This window comes from Haliotis asinina, chromosome 9, assembly GCF_037392515.1.
Source record: "Haliotis asinina isolate JCU_RB_2024 chromosome 9, JCU_Hal_asi_v2, whole genome shotgun sequence".
Classification (NCBI taxonomy): Eukaryota; Metazoa; Mollusca; class Gastropoda; order Lepetellida; family Haliotidae; genus Haliotis; species Haliotis asinina.
In genome coordinates, this window is record NC_090288.1 from 13,970,644 (window position 1) to 13,988,320 (window position 17,677).

General features: G+C 37.3%; 2 protein-coding genes across 3 annotated transcripts in view; both read left to right on the plus strand.

Moving 5' to 3' along the window:
• LOC137296690 (tudor domain-containing protein 1-like) overlaps positions 1–17,677 on the plus strand; it is a 91,246-nt gene that overhangs the window by 41,677 nt on the left and 31,892 nt on the right. The gene's annotated exons all lie outside the window — the stretch shown is intronic.
• Positions 11,937–13,853, plus strand: LOC137296691 (sphingosine 1-phosphate receptor 2-like). Its single transcript, XM_067828512.1, has one exon. The coding sequence runs from the start codon at positions 12,025–12,027 to the stop codon at positions 13,336–13,338; it is 1,314 nt and encodes a 437-aa protein (XP_067684613.1). The 5' UTR covers positions 11,937–12,024; the 3' UTR covers positions 13,339–13,853.

A 17,677-nucleotide genomic window follows, 5' to 3' on the forward strand; every position in this document is an offset into this window, starting at 1 on the left:
GTGCGACCTTTGCAGAACCATGGAGGAACATCACCTGTGTCCACAAGAGAGTTAAAACAGTGGTGTAAAGGTGTTTGGACACAGGGGAAGAGTTTCCAATACCGGTTTCAAATGCCATCAGGCCCTGTATTAGATTTGGACTTTTAATAACATTTTTCAGGCAATCTTGTGAGATGTAACAGACAAATGACCTAGTTACTTTCTCATGCGTTGCATGGTCATAATCACTGACCCATGGTGCCTTCAGGTTACAGTTGCTGGGTACAGACCACAACTGTTTCCAGAACCTTTCATTGGCATCCATGGGAGGCCGTTTATTATTCCCACCATCACTACTTGTCTTACAGTGTTTCTAAATGTAACCCCTGTTGTTTACACGTCACTGATAATATGCTGATAAGAAACGAGTAATTACATTTTGAATTCATGTCAAGAATAATAGTGATATTGATAAATAGACCCTGTTCAAGGTTTAATTTGTGGGAAATCAGTTGCAAACGTTAACAATGTAGTGTCATCATATTGATGCCATTGCTTAAATTACATTGTCCAACTTGTGAAAATGATTAGTTACATTTGTGATATGTGGATTTATGAATTGTGTTTATGTTTCACAGTAACTACTAAATCTGTATTGTTTGTTGTGGAAACAGAAGAGGATGACATCACACATGTTCCTTGTTTGTTATTTGATGAGGATTATGCTCATGATCTTCCCACATGAAACTGACCCAAGTAGTGTCACTACAATGCAACTCAACCTACTCATTTTACTGATAAAGAACGATGAAACTGTTTGTTTCCATTTTCTGAAATTTACTTTTAGTCTGCTGCAGATCCATCTATTTTCTCTAAAACATCAGTTCACCTGATACTAAATGTACCCATAAACAGAACATTGCTAATAACTTGTATTGGAGGAGACAATGGAATTCCCTTTCCCTCAGTTAGATTGCCAATTAACTTGGGTTGAATTTACATTGTGGCAGTTTGGTTAGCTATGAACACATTATTTAACCATCTCCAGTGCATGACTGACCTAGCTATTGCCAATAGGTTTATAACAAATGGACTTACACAGCTGTCTATAGGCACAGTCTCTTTGTATCCTAATGAAAACAATGAATTACAAAATATCTCAATGTGGGAATAGTCTATTAAATGTCAATATGGTATGTGAGTCATTCTCAAAAGTTGCATCTATTTGGTGCACAAAAGACCACATAATTCAAATACAGAATAATCAATCACTATTTTCATAAATGGCAAACTACATTGTTAAGGTTCACATATCAATAATATTTGAGGCTTGATTATGTTCAGTATTGTCATGGAGACTAATTAAACTAATTAGGTCAAAGCCACAATGTCTTTCCTGTAACAATAGTAAAAATACATTGATACCTAAAGATATTGCATTGTCAATTCTACCTTACCTGTTATTTTGTGAGACACACTAAAAAATTCAGTTCTATGATTGCGTGTTTATGAAATAAACCTGATCTATGCTGTGTCAGATGGAAAAGTGAAATCTGCTGGTACTTTTCAATGTTCTTGATATCCCCTCAACTGTCTCTCTTAAAATAAATATTGCACTGAAGGTGATTTGAAGAGAATATTTTCATATTTCTGATTGATTTCTGACAATGTCTTACTCTTTAGATCATAAAACATTTACTTTCAAGTCCTGTTATATGAAAGACAGTATCGGTATGCCAAAGGAACTCTACGTTATTGGAAAGAAAACATGTGAAATAAATTTGAAAAACTATTTAATTGTAACAAAAATCTTTGATCTATTTGTAATGAAAGAAAGTGTTCTTTGCGTGCTACCCTCAGAAGTATAGTAAGTGTTACATGTTATATCCTTATCTTCAAATAAGGTGACTAATAATGACATGTTTGTTACAGAGAAGACAATTTGATTGTATATTTAGTTAGGGCAAGAATACATCAGTGGCATTGATGATAAGCTAGGTTCATATAAATCACTTTCTAAAAGTATTGTTTTTACCATACTTGTAGACCAAAATATACAGTCTATATTTTAGAACTTTGCCTATTTGTCAGCCTAAAGGCATGTCAGTGTTACTGAAAAGACATTTCAGAAAAGTTAATGGAAGACAAAGAAGAATTAAAAAACTATAGACTTCATGCTTTAAATAAACAACAATTAGAGTAGCAGTTACCATCTTGAAGTTTGTTGCTTTTAGGAACTCAGAAAAAAAAATTAATGACAAGTTTGACAGTATTTGTCATGAATTTAGGAAACTGTCAAACAGGTTTACAAGTAAGAAATGTATCAAAGTTTGGATCACCATCCACATACTGTCAAACAGGCTGACAACTAACAAAAGAATCCAAGTTTTGATCATCTGCCTCAAACTGTTAAAGTAACAAATAATTCAACAAAATTAATCTCTGTATTTGTCATACCCATTTTGCCAGTTCTGAAAACATACAGAAATGAATGTTTCACTGATTTTTTGTTTTAGATTATCACCAATTAACTTTATTTAGGAAACTGGATGTTCAATGCTTTGATGGTTTTTGCAGACTGATTATTACAGTGTCATAATTAGTATGATCCGTCACACACTGTCTTTCAAATAACAGTCTTTAAAATGGATATAAGCACTCAAAGTTTCAAGAACAGACTTCTGTGTTAAGCATAAGGTAATTTTGTCTCATATCTTAATGCGCATCTGAATAAATCAGGAACGAAAAACAAAAATGAACGATCATTTATATTAAACTGTCTTTGCAGTAACAACGTAAGTCCTTTAAATAACAGGTATTTTTGAAAGGTGTGAACCATTCAAATTGTTAAGGAAAATATCAATTGTTACTTCAAATATAAACTTAATGGTCCTAATGTAAGGACATAGCAAATCTAGATGAACAAAGACCTTCTAGATATATTGGGTATTTTCAAATTTGTATTGAATGGTCTTTGCAGTTGCATAATTTGTATCTCCTATAACAACCTTTTACAAAAATAAGTATAACTGCATTCAGAAGAGAAAGTGTAAAGCATGTTTCAGTTTCTTCTTATATACACCTTAGATCTTTATTACAATTAAGCTGTTAATGACATTGACATTAAAATAAAAGAATATGTGACTAATCAAGATATTTTTCTTTGAAGTAACACTGATGGTCTTTTCAATAACAAAATAGTTGTTACAGAAAAGACTGTTATTTGTTAATTGTAAAAGTAAATTCAGAAAGAAAATAATGACTATTCCCTTTCCCATTTCAGACAACATCCTTGTGTTGTAATTATGGTTCCAAATGTAAAGAGAAACACATATTTTTGGAAAATTGTTTGTTTCTTTTGTTAATTGATGTTGCTTAAAAGACACCCTTACAAAATACTTGCAAATGTTTACCTTTTCTACTTGATTTTCCTTAAAGGTTTTGCCTTGAACTTAACACGACATGTTTATCACTCTCAACCAGAAGTTGTTAATGAGCATGATAGGGAGTTCCACTTTCACAAGATGAGAGATCATTGATTATTTCATACTTTTATGGAACTGTTACAGGAAAGACATTTTTCTTGTGTACAAGAGAAAAAGATTGTTTTTTACTTCAAAACATATTGATAAAATTTGATGGTTATATTGAAGTTTGAATCCTGATACGTGAACCTGATACGCATCTGAGAATCACTCATATAACAATGAATATCCTGTATCAACAATATTTGTTGTTTGTTATTTTGAAGCATATCATTTCAAAAAGTTGTTATGTTGTATTCAAGTTCACATCTTTGAGAAAGAGGATCGTACAACAGACCTCTGGCCATCTGCACTGAGCTTTCAGAGGGTCGTTTATTGACCCTTCACATCTTGAATTCCTTTAAGATTCAGATCCAGGGGTTCAAAAATATTTTGTAAAGCCACTTACGACAGGGCAAGTGACTTCAAGAAAGTAACTTGTCCTGACTAATTTTCCACTTGCCTTGATTTTATGACACAGTGCCTGATGTTAATGTTTACTGGACTATTCATCGAAGAGTGATAATTTCACTCTGTACTAGCTCTACTTTATTATTATTGTGAACTTCAATAGCTTTGTTATGAGCAGATATGAAATGAAATCCAAGATTATTTGCAGTCTGAAACCATAAGTGTAAATTATCTAATAGTCCATGGACAAGTGAGATACCATTATTTGATTGCCCGAAATGAAAATTGACTTGTCCCGGGCATTAGGTAATGGGATTTTTGAACCCCTTAGATCAGAATTAGTCTTCAGCAACTAACTTGATGTGGTTATTGTTGTTAATGCACAAAAAATAAAGCAAGAAAAAATGTAACTTTTTCATGGTTTTTGTGGGTTTTTTTTGCAAATTGCACATCTTTAATGGTGACTAGTGTGTTAACATAGATTTCTCAGAGTCTTAAAGATACAGTGGAAGCTGTCTAAACTGACACTCATTGGGACAGAAGAAATAATCCAGTTTAGGCAATGTGCTGGATTGTAGAGCTGATGATAAATGTGCAAGCCACGGATGGGACTGAGATTTCATGCCGGTGTAGACAACTTGCTGGATTGGACGACACAGCTTCCATTGTAAATTCAGTAATTACTTGGAATGCGCTTGTAGTGTTTATGCAACAGGCAAAACGACCATTGTGAAAAATATTGTTAATGCAAACAAGTGTTCTAAATTGTTTGTGTTTCAATATGAATAAACCTGATCGATTGCTTGGTTGTTCACTCATTGCAACCAATCTCTGATTATTTCAATTAATCAGACCGCTACTGCTGGTCACCCATTCCATCAGCATCAGAATGTGATGAGACCAATTTATGGACTAGCACCTGTGATGGCTTACAACAATACACATTGGCGAAATTATCAATGGATGTTAAAATCCTTTGTTTCCCTCTAATAGACTCACCATACTGTGCTAGCGCCCAGCAATGGTAAGTTAGCATACTTCACAATTAATAAAGGGTGTAGAAAGGTACATATGATATTTTATACTATATTCGCACCAAGTTTTGTTTGCTCCATGCGGTTCTAAACTTGCATACTTTTCCACTTTACAATCACTGAGTGATATAAAGAGGTATTGGTGGTATTTTGCACAGTTTAATCAACTGTTCAAAGGTGCGTTAGTACCAAGCTGAACCCATGAAAATGCGGATTAGAATTAGTCTTCAGTTAACCATGCTTGTGGTAAGAGGCGACTAAGGGGATGAGGCAGTCAGGCTCACTGACTTGGTTGACACGTGTCATCATATCCCATTTGCGTAGATTGATGCTGATGCTGTTGATCCCTGGATTGTCTGGTCCAGACTTGATTATTTACCGACCACCTGATGTAAGCTGCTGTACATTTCTGCTTTACCATTACCAAGTGATATCTATAGGAGAAAATGTGCCACCGAGGTTTTTTGTAGACAGTGTAAAACTGGAGGGGGAGGAAAATATCAATTTAATGACAGTAACTATAAGTAGATAATATAACCCCGCCACCTTCGTGGTAGAGATTTGCAGTTTCAATCCCGCTTTAGGAAACATTTGTATTGTGAATTTCATCGTGAATGATATTTTTCAGTTAATTTCAAATACTCATGTATCATTTGAATGTTAGTGTTCATATAAATTTAGGAAAAGTAAAACCTGGGAAGCAGTCTTACTAACGAAAAGTAAAGCCTGGGATGAGGTCTTTCTAGCGAAAAGTTAAACTTGTCCCTCCAAAACAAAAAGCTCAAATGCAGTTATTCTGGGAAAACAACCAACTATATAGTGAGGAGCACACTTTAGGTTTATATAGATAGATACAAGTGGTATTTAGATTGGTATTTAGTTACAGTCTTAATGAAATATTCAAAGACCGGTCACAGTGGCCAAATGACCAAGCAATTGATGACATTTTCTCATAATTGAACATAAACGATTGTGGAACCACTGTAGCAGAGTTTGAAATACTTGATGCTGGAACATATCTAGGATGTTGGAAGGGGAGAGTTTGATTTTGCAGGAAACTCACTTCACTTACTGAACAGTCATGACTAAATATTTCTTGTGTGAATGAGTTAGTTTGATTTTACACTGCATTTAGCAATATTCAAGTAACATAATGGCAGGGAACATAAATGGGCTTCACACATCGTAACCAAATATATCTTGAAGACTTGAGGAAGTTTATGTTCATGATATATTTGTCATTACTTTAAGGTATCAAGTTCCATAGTTTTACACTGGATGTGAAATTTTACAAATGCAATTTGTGTAGTTTCTAAATCAACAAAAACATCAGAGAATCAAATATTCTTTTCTTCATATTTACCTGCAATAAAAACTTGAAGAGGAAAATCTAAAAAATGTCACTAACCAAATTTTTTCAATGATTGCTTGTTGGTATTGAACCAACATCAGTTGTGAGATTTCAATCAATTCCAAGCAAGCTTAGATTTTTCCTTTACATTTACAGAGCAGCACGACCAAGACACTTAATTCAGTCTTACTAATCACTGATAAGGGGAGATTGGGTAGCCCAGTTTTAAAGCATAGGAATGTCATGCTGAAGACCCAGGTTTGATTGCCCGTGTGGGTACAATGTGTGAAGGCCAGTACTGGTGTCCCCTGCCAAGATGTTGCAGCAATATTGCTAAAAGAGGCATAAAACCCTACTCACTCACATAAATTCAGTCACTCCCTTTAGGCTTATTTCAAGTGAAAATACTCATTTCCTGTAAAGCATGACCCCCCTCCTTGCCCTTACTTGTTCATCCGGAGGAAATAAAACATCAGCCATGAAAGTCATGTTAGTAATCAATAAATTACTAATTGAAAAGGGGCTGACAAAACAGTTATAACTCTTTCCTGATTGACAAAAGCTTTGTGGCGATAAAACAGCATTTACTGTCCACAAAATATTGTCAGTGGAAGAATATGCACCTTGGTCACACAAAGCATGTGAAGCTCAATGAAACGCCAAGACAAAAGAGGAAGTTTGAGATTTGACTCATGGGGCTTACTTTGATGGCGAGTTCCTGTTTGATGTTGCTTTTGATCACGTCATGTCTGCTGCTTTCGTTTTGATGTACTGGTTTTGACATATTTGTTACATCGCTTAGATGCTTTTGGATGAGGTTTTATCACTCCTATTAGTTGTGCTGTCATGTATGTTAGTGATGACAACTTGTTAATTTGCTATAGAGGTACTATTTCAGAAACATTTCGGAAACTAACCATTGTTAGTTACTTAGATCATTTACCAAATTGCTACAAATGGTTTCCAGTGCACTCATGCAATCATCATTAAGTTCACCCACTTACCCAGTTGTAATCATTTCACTCAGTCCTAATCATTTCACCCAGTCCTAATCATTTCACTGTGTGCACACACTCATCCAGTTTCATGCACTCTTCATCCGTCTCCTTCACTCACTCACACATAAACACTCACACCCACACAAGTGCGTGCACGGATGCATGTGCATGCATACATGCATACAGTCCACCACCATGTAGGTGGAGTATTGCTGATCGTCGCGACGTAAAACTAAAGACACACCCACATATTTACAGGCACTGCCATATAGCTGAAATATGACTGAGTGAGTGAGTGAGTGAGTTTAGTTTTACCCTGCACTCAGCAATATTCCAGCTATTTGGTGGCTGTCTGTATATGATCGAGTCTGGACCAGACAATCCAGTGATAAAGAGCATGCACATGTATCTGCACGGTTCAGGGAACTGATTACATGTGCCAACTCATGTCAGTAAACCCAACCACCTGATCCCGTTAGTCGCCTCTTTTGACAAGCTGAGTTGCCTTTTACAGCAAGCATGGGTTGTCCAAGGCCTGTTCTACCCCGTGCCTTACGGGTCTCTATTGATGTGAAAAGTTTGGAAATGTAACTGTCATCATCATCAGGTTGATTACACAGCTCACTGGGTGTTCTTTTTAGAGTAAAGACCTGATAATCTATAATATGATGATATTCACACTTTTTGGGGAATATTTTTTGCGCAAAAATTTTTACTGCTGAGATTATAAAGTACAGAAGTTTTGCAAGATATGAGCAAAAAAGACATTTTAATAAGTTCCTGAGGAAGAATAATCTTGGATAAAATGTCTTTATCTTTAGTATCTGTCCACACAAGTGAATGAATCTCTGTAAAAAATGTACTCATGTTCAAGTATCTGAAAAAACAGTCCCTTGAGGCCATATAGCCTTGTTGCCTTGGGTCAGGGAAACCGACTTCAAGTTGATCATCATCATCATCATCATCATCATCATCATCATCATCATCATCATCATCACCATCATCATCATCATCATGCTGAAGACAGGGGCTTGATTCCCTCTGTGTGCAATGTATGAAGCCCATTACTGGTGTCCTCCACTGTAATATTGCAGGAATATTGCTGTAAGTAGCATAAGGTTAAACCTACTCTTTCACTCATCAATATTAATATGTTATTCTGATATGATAATGTACAGCAAATAAATATGAGTTTCACAAGGTGTGTTATTCTGATAGCCTGTATTAATTTGAAATCCAACATCCCTAATACCTTGATTATCCACAACAGATATGAATCATAATCTGTGAAATATCTCGTTAGTGAATCTGATACCACCTGACCCCTACAACTATCTTTCTATCACCTACTGAATGGTCAGTTTATTGGACCATTCTCTCAGCACGTTGGCATTTAGTGATGAAAGAATTTACTAATGTGACAAGCGGGTGTGATCATGAAGCTTTTAATGAAACCAACTCTGATAATCTGCCATGACATTTTCTAATTACACCTTTCTGTCCAGAACTCCAGACATTACTGTCTGGCAGTCGATTGGCAGATCCTGCCACATATTGATTGGTCCTGGGCCAAGTGACACAGGTACAGAGTGTGATTGTCGGAAGGCAGTGCATTGTCATTAATGCCAGTGACCAGGTGGTATTACGATGAGCACATGCTAGGTCAGTGAATGTGTCAGACTAGAGCAGTTTTACAATGGGGTGAAATTAACAGATATCAAGTGTTTTAAACATCAGTCTGTCAAGAACTTCTGCTGCAACAGAGAGTGATAGTCACTGGAGTGGTCTATATATATTGTTTCAAGTGGATCGAACTTATGTAAGTGCCAGTGTGTAGATCCTGTTCTCGAAGTGCTTATTGATGAAACAGTCTCAGAGTTTCAGTGGACAAACTGTTGACACTTGTCAAAGTTGGAGATTGTCTGGCCAAGTTCAGCTGTGTTTGTGATGTTCAGGAGACTTTATTCTGGCGGTACGCAACCTCATACAGTGAGTGTCGCAGCATGGATTGACCAACACTCAAGATATCTCTTAAGGATCAAGATCCATCAAGTCTTGTGTATGTTAGTGTATACACTTTGGTTACAGATTTCTGTTCAGCATGATTTAGCAAATGATGGAGAAGATGATGGTCAGCTTCAGAAACACTTTAATTATATGACAATACACTGCTGATGATCTAATCAGCAAAGACTTTGTTCAGGAACCCTCCTTGTGCTCAAAATATGATTGAGGATTGAAGTGTGAACAGATGATTTGTTAAAACACAGTGCTGAATTTGTGAAATACAGGGAATTCAGCGATTCATGATCATTCATTTTAGAGTTTCAGTTATTCGGATTCACAAACAATATCATTTTTAAGTTTACAAGGTAAATATTTTACGTAGGCAGTGTGGGGGAAACATGAATGTCTGCCAAAGATGACAAGCAAAGGCTTGTAGTTTGTGGAAATGAAGATTAACTGGCTTGTTTGCATAGCTTGTAGAGATGACTGAATTTATTGAATTTAAACTGTCAAGTGACAGTGATGACTGACAGAAATGAACTACAGATTATATGGATGAAGACTATGTGTGATAGCTTGCAGATTCAGCAAATAATTTACAACTGGCTATCAACTGGTGTGATAGCATGGACAAAAGATAATTCTGAGTTTGTTGAGTAGTTAGTGAAGTGTTTACAGTAGAAATATTGTATTTGTCGTAATACAACAGAGTTGTAACAAGAAGTACCTGGTTGTTAGATGGAATTGATATGACTCTTTAGTTTTGATACACCGACTCCATAGAGTAGGATCAGAGAAATTTGGCTTTTTGCATGAAATGAAAATGTACTTGTGAGGCTATCCTGGAAACATGACTTCCCTGTTGTGAGATACAGATATGCCTGGTCACAAGCTGCTGTACAGCTAGATACCCTTAGTGTCCTCAGGCCAGATTTCTACTGGAAAAACCACTTGGTGCTGTGTACAATGTAACAGTCAGTTTATACTGTAGGCTTTATCGTTTGTTGTGTTGACGTCAGATTTCACTGTGAAGAGTTACAATACTTTGGTCAAGGTTCGGTGCAGAAACCTCAGACTTCAGTGTGAAGAGTTTGTTTCTGTGGATGTGGCCCTTCCCCCAAACCTCAGTTTTGACTGTGAAGAGTTCCGTTTCATTGGATGTGGTGTTTTCCATAAATTTCAGACTTCACTGCAAGGTCTGCAATCTTTTGGTCAAGGTGCAGTGCAGAAGCCTCAGACTTCACTGTGAAGTGTTGGAATTCTTTGTTCAAAGTGCAGTGCAGAAACCTCAGACTTTATTGTGAAGAGTCCTGGTTTACTGGATGTGGTGAATTCCATAAATCTCAGACTTCACTGTGAAGAGTTCCATTTCATTTTTTGTGTTTTTGAGAAAATTCAGACTTGACTGTGCCTGGTATTTCCATTGATTTCCAATATTATTTGCAGGAATTGAAAAGATATCCCTGTCATGAGCTACACCTCCAAGGTCAAGAAAGACCATATAATGCGCCCTCCACTTTATAGCAGATCTATAATGATGATTTGTGATATTCATTTACAAGATAAAATAGGAATTTGTCTTGACAACTTGATGAATCGAATGCAAAGAAATATTTATATTTTTGACATATAAGGTGTTTATTCAGGTAACAGTGACTTGGTCTTTAAAGTTTTTATTTTTCTGTAAAATATTTGTGTATTTGATTGTGTAGCTATCTGCTGTTATAATCACCCTTCTGATGTATCAGTTAGAATCATTCTGTCAGTAAATACGTAGATTGTTGACAACACTTGCTTCCATTTGGGGTTAAAGTAAATCCGATTTGTCTGAGGCCATGTTCAGTAAATACCTTGACATGCAACCAAGAGCATGATGACTGAAATTCCAGATGAATCACCTTTGGTCAAACCATTGCACCTTGCCATGAGATTTTACCTTGGGAAAAATATTCACTGAGCAATCATCCAGAACAGACATTTGGAAAACCCCATTCGATGCTAAACATATTCAAGGACTTATGTGCTGTCGTCTCAATAGCTTATGTTATGTGATGGACGTCAGTATTGCCTTGTGGTAACGACTGAGGGAATCAATGATAGGATCATTTGATGTAATCTGGATAAGTAGTTTAATGCCTGTCTGATGTCTGTCAGTGAGATCCTTCCTATGGCACTGATGGACTGCCTGTTGTCAGTGTGAGAAATGATGTTAACAGCGTGCAGTAAAAACCTATTTTCTGGAAATTGATGTGTATTTGTGATAGGCATTTTGAGTATTTTTGTACAATTTTTTATACTGGCCTTTGTTGATCATATTTAAGCTGTATGTGTCAGTGATATGTACATGCAATTATTGAACAGTTTCTCCGAAAGATACGGATATCGATCAGATATTGTAAAAATAGGTCAGTTTTATAGATTTCTTTCCCTTGATATTTGTTTTGGTATTTGAAGCTGTTTTCATTAGTTGAAGTTGATGTGTATAAAGATACTGACAAATTGCTAGAAAATTACGACAACTTATCTTGTGAGAAAGATTATATACTGAATATATAAACTATGTTCATATTTTTGTCTGAAATGATTAATAATGCATGAGACGATACTAGTGATATGTCCATGAATTCCGTTGCCACTTCTGTTCTGTCCATAAAACCGTGATACAACCTTTATCCAGCATCGTGATACTGGGCTTATCCATTTGTGCCTTGCTCCGAGACATGCCATGTGGAATCGACACCACCTGTTACTCCGGGAAAACACCAACTGACCTTATTGTAGAACCAGTCATTAATTCAACTGCTAAGGTTACAACTCCAGAAAGCCTGCAGACTTCAACTGGTTCTAGCATTATACTGCTTCCCAATCTAAACACTGTCCACTCTGCAGTAGAATCAGATCAAAATACAACAGAACCTTTTCCACATATCCCCAATGTTGAACTGAGTTTGATCCTGACTGGTGCCATACTGACAACAGTGTGCAATCTCGTTGTTCTCATTGCATCCAAGTTCACAAGCGGAGGCAAAAGTCCAACCCTTGTGTTCATCCGAAGCTTGTGTGTCAGCGATTCCTTGATCGGCATTTACGGACTCTTCAAAATTGTGATGTATATGTGCCTGGACAAACTTCTTGTAAACTTCTTCCTGGCTGAGAGCTTGTTTTTCACAGCATCCTTTGCTTCAGGATTGTCTCTTTTGTCACTGAACATCGACAGCTGTATGAAGCTGGCGGAACCGTTGAATTGTGGACATCCGATGGACAAGAAGAATGTGATCACAGTGATGGTGATGCTGTGGAACTTGTCCTTTGTTATTGGGTTTCTTCCACAGATGGGATGGTGTGAGACCAATGGTAAGATCCATGTGTTGCGATTCTTCATCTTTCATCCTTGGCATTATCTTCTGTTCTTCTCCTTGATACTGATAGTTATATTTGTGTCGAACATCATCATCACTGTGTACATGAAGAAGAGGATCACACTGATTCAGTCACATCGTAGCTTCCTGTCGCCAAATAGCACGAAGTTTCAGAAATACCACACCTTGGTGATAACTGCGGTTATTGACATGGTTTTGTGGGTGTTGTGTTATTTGCCATTCTTTGCCTACCTGGCTGTTTACTGTGATGTGTGTTACTTCAGGGGCAGGATGGTTGCTGAGAGGAACATTGTATATTTCATTCCAATATTCCTGACAAAATCTTTCATCAGTGGCATTGTCCATGGATACAGAACCGCACAGATCCATGAAGTCATGACAAGGTTTTCGCGCAGTTTTTCAAGGATTGTTCAGAATTCACGTCAAAGGAGTCGGAAAGCTGTGAGTGTGATTTCCAATGGACAGAACAGTAACCATGATGGTGAAAGTCAGGAGCAGGAAGCTGCCCAGTCTAACGCAGAACTGACGCAGTCTACCACACGTAGCATGGTGAGCGATGATATTGAAGTCATCTCCTCCCAGATGACGCTGTATAGTACTGTTAATAGCTCTCAAGAAGTTGAAGTCATTACCAGTGAGATCACCAGGTTGTAGGTCATGGTGAATCGGACCTTTTTGTCCTTGACCTTGAAATGACCCCTGACTTTGTACAGGATACCTGACAATAAGTTTGTCATCCCAAGTGAGATGAATCATGGCAAAACAGTTCATTTGTCCTTGACCTTGACTTGACCTTTGACCTTTGACCTGGTATGATCCAATTTTCAAGCCTCTGACAGCATCACATTTGAAATGACTGGGTTATAGGTCATAGTGAACCAGACATTTGTCCTTTACATTTGACAAATCACATCAGTATTGATTTGTGAGAGACTGTTTGCTATCAAGACAAATCATGTACATATATGGATGATATGTTCATGATGCCCATCATATAATGTCATTGATACAGCGATTATGACAAATCAAAGGAGATTAATTAAGTTTTTTCCAGGCAGTTTTCTTAAAATAAGTTTGCATAATTTGATAAAATTGTTTATCTGAATGTTTTTTATCATTCTGTATATAATAAAATTGCACTGAATGAACTGAATAAATGATTTAGCAAATGATGGTTCTGTGTACTAATTTAAATTATGAGTATAAAACACACAGAATGAAAAAATAGTTGACGTTCACGTTTTCAATGAACTTGTGTTACCTAAGAGGAATGATTATATTTTTTTGCATTTCCATGGTAACAAGTTTGACAGACTGAAATTGATGGTAGTGCCCTTTTATTTTTTTATTATTATACTTTGTGTGTGTTTCCATGGCAACAGTTTTGGCTTCAACTGAATTTGGTGGTTGTGCTCCTTTCTGGAGCAGAACCTTTTAGTACTATTCTTCCACTTTGCTATATACACCCCCAAACCTTTTGCATAACATAACTCATTGACACATTCACAAAGAATATTTTACCATCACAGGTGATATTGATGACATGTTGACTGCCGTGAGGAGTATCTAACAGCTATTTAAGTGGTATTTTAAAAGACGTTTCACATGTTGGCAAACAGGCGCAAGAACTAAGTAAGTTTAGTTTTACACCACACTCACAAGGGTAGTCTGTAAATAATCAAAATCTGCATCAGATAATCCAGTGATCAACAGCATGAGCATCAATGTACACAGCTGGGATATGATGACATGTGTCAACCAAACCAGCAAGTTTGCCCACCTGATCCCTTTAGTCGCCTCTAATGCCAAGCATGGGCTGCAGAAAACCAATTCTAACACGGACCCTCACAAGCATATGGTACAGGTAGCAATGTTGAAAGGAAGGAAGGGTGACTGTTAATGAGATCTTAAGGTGTGTTACCTTCAGTTACAGTGACACACTAGCTCTGACCACCTCGTGATTACAGTTGTTCATAGACCCGTGAAGGTCTTGGGGTAGAATAGCCTTCAGCAACCCATGCTTGCAATAAAAGGCGACTGTGCTTGTCGTAAAGGGTGACAAACGGGATTGGGTAGTCAGACTTACTCTCTTAGTTGACATGTCATCGGTTCCCAATTGCGCAGATCAATGGTCATGTTGTTGATCACTGGATTGTCTGGTGCAGACTCGATTATTTACAGACCGCTGCCATAAAGCTGAATTATTGCTGTGTGTGGCGTAAAATTTAACTCATTCACTCACTCACTCACTCACTCACTCACTCACTCACTCACAGTTATTAATACCACAAGCCACAAAGATCATATTACAAAAGAGTATGATCACAACCCCCCGGAGGGTTACTATAGCAGCTATGATGTCTAGGAGTTAATGTGTTAATGAAGATCATTTCCAGCCTGGAACTACATGTCTGAGAAGTACCTAAGCACAACGATACATTGTACAATAAACTGGGAGATACATCAGACATCACTTTTGTGACTGAAAAGTTGAACTTGGAAATGTCCATTACATGCCTGTCATAAAACCATCTGAAAGTTTGCGGCTTTGAATGATAAGAAACTAGTGTTGGGGTGAGTGAGTTTAGTTTCACGGTGTAATATTTCAGCTCTATGTCAGTGGTCTGTTAGTAATCCAGTGGTCAACAGCATGAGCATTGATCAGAGCAAATTGGAACATATGACATGTCAACCAAGTCAGTGAGCCTGACCACGCGATCCTGTTAAGTCACCTGTTACAAGCTTGGGTTAGCATCCTATTCAGGTTGTTATTGCAGATATATTACATGGTTCTCTGTTGTGTTTTGTTTTATTTAGAAACAGGCTCGCTGACCTGGTAGATGCGTGTCATCCATGATATCCCAATTGCATAGATCAATGCTCATGTTGTCAATCACTGGATTGTCTGTATTGACTTGATTTCTTGCTGTCCTCCTTTGTATATCTGGAATATTGGTTAATGAGATGTCAAACACCAGGTGTTAAGAAATAAATGCAAACAAATCAAAATAACATGAAAAGTGGTGAGGAAATCCACTGAGCCAAGCCTGATGATTAAGTCTCCTGTGAACAACATTGGTGGGGACGTGTTACAATCCGGCATCTCCAAGGGACACATCCTGAGCAATGAGAGTGAGACTGAATGTGGTGAAATTGATTTCAGGTCAGTTTGAGGAACTCAATCATGTGGAATAAGAAAATAGTTAACTCAATTTATTTCTAGGGACTGAGAAGCCAAATAGCTCTCTCTTGACCAGAAGACATTTGAAGGCCTAGAAGTTAAATACCTGACTCGAAAAGATTTGAGATCTGGCACTCTAAATTAAATATAGGTCAGTCTGCCTGCCCAGGACCCTGGTAATAACTCATACAGCTGTGTGTAGGTCAGTCTGTCCACCCAGAAGTACGATGATAAGATACCTTATATACAACTGAATATAGTTCAGTCTGTCCATCCAGAAGTACAATGATAAGATACTTTAAATACAACGGAATATAGTTCAGTCTGTCCACCCAGAAGTATGATGATAAGATGGCCTACATACAGCTGTATCTAGTTCAGTCTGTCCATCCAGAAGTACGATGATAAGATACCTTAAATACAACGGAATATAGTTCTGTCTGTCCACCCAGAAGTACGATGATAAGATGGCCTACATACAGCTGTATCTAGTTCAGTCTGTCCACCCAGAAGTACGATGATAAGATACTTTAAATACAACTGAATATAGTTCAGTCTGTCCACCCAGAAGTATGATGATAAGATGGCCTACATACAGCTGTATCTAGTTCAGTCTGTCCATCCAGAAGTATGATGATAAGATACTTTAAATACAACTGAATATAGTTCAGTCTGTCCACCCAGAAGTACGATGATAAGATGGCCTACATACAGCTGTATCTAGTTCAGTCTGTCCACCCAGAAGTACGATGATAAGATACCTTAAATACAACTGAATATAGTTCAGTCTGTCCACCCAGAAGTACGATGATAAGATGGCCTACATACAGCTGTATCTAGTTCAGTCTGTCCACCCAGAAGTACGATGATAAGATACCTTAAATACAACTGAATGTAGTTCAGTCTGTCCACCCAGAAGTACGATGATAAGATGGCCTACATACAGCTGTATCTAGTTCAGTCTGTCCACCCAGAAGTACGATGATAAGATACTTTAAATACAACTGAATGTAGTTCAGTCTGTCCACCCAGAAGTACGATGATAAGATACTTTAAATACAACTGAATGTAGTTCAGTCTGTCCACCCAGAAGTACGATGATAAGATGGCCTACATACAGCTGTATCTAGTTCAGTCTGTCCACCCAGAAGTACGATGATAAGATACTTTATATACAACGGAATGTAGTTCTGTCTGTCCACCCAGAAGTACGATGATAAGATACTTTAAATACAACTGAATGTAGTTCTGTCTGTCCACCCAGAAGTACGATGATAAGATGGCCTACATACAGCTGTATCTAGTTCAGTCTGTCCACCCAGAAGTACGATGATAAGATGGCCTACATACAGCTGTATCTAGTTCAGTCTGTCCACCCAGAAGTACGATGATAAGATACTTTAAATACAACGGAATGTAGTTCTGTCTGTCCACCCAGAAGTACGATGATAAGATACTTTAAATACAACTGAATGTAGTTCAGTCTGTCCACCCAGAAGTACGATGATAAGATGGCCTACATACAGCTGTATCTAGTTCAGTCTGTCCACCCAGAAGTACGATGATAAGATACTTTAAATACAACGGAATGTAGTTCTGTCTGTCCACCCAGAAGTACGATGATAAGATACTTTAAATACAACTGAATGTAGTTCTGTCTGTCCACCCAGAAGTACGATGATAAGATACCTTAAATACAACTGAATGTAGTTCAGTCTGTCCACCCAGAAGTACGATGATAAGATGGCCTACATACAGCTGTATCTAGTTCAGTCTGTCCACCCAGAAGTACGATGATAAGATACTTTAAAT

What these genes read in the sequence shown, in the direction of transcription:
- LOC137296691 (XM_067828512.1), top strand. Translation starts at nt 12,025, where the DNA reads ATGCCATGTGGAATCGACACCACCTGTTACTCCGGGAAAACACCAACT.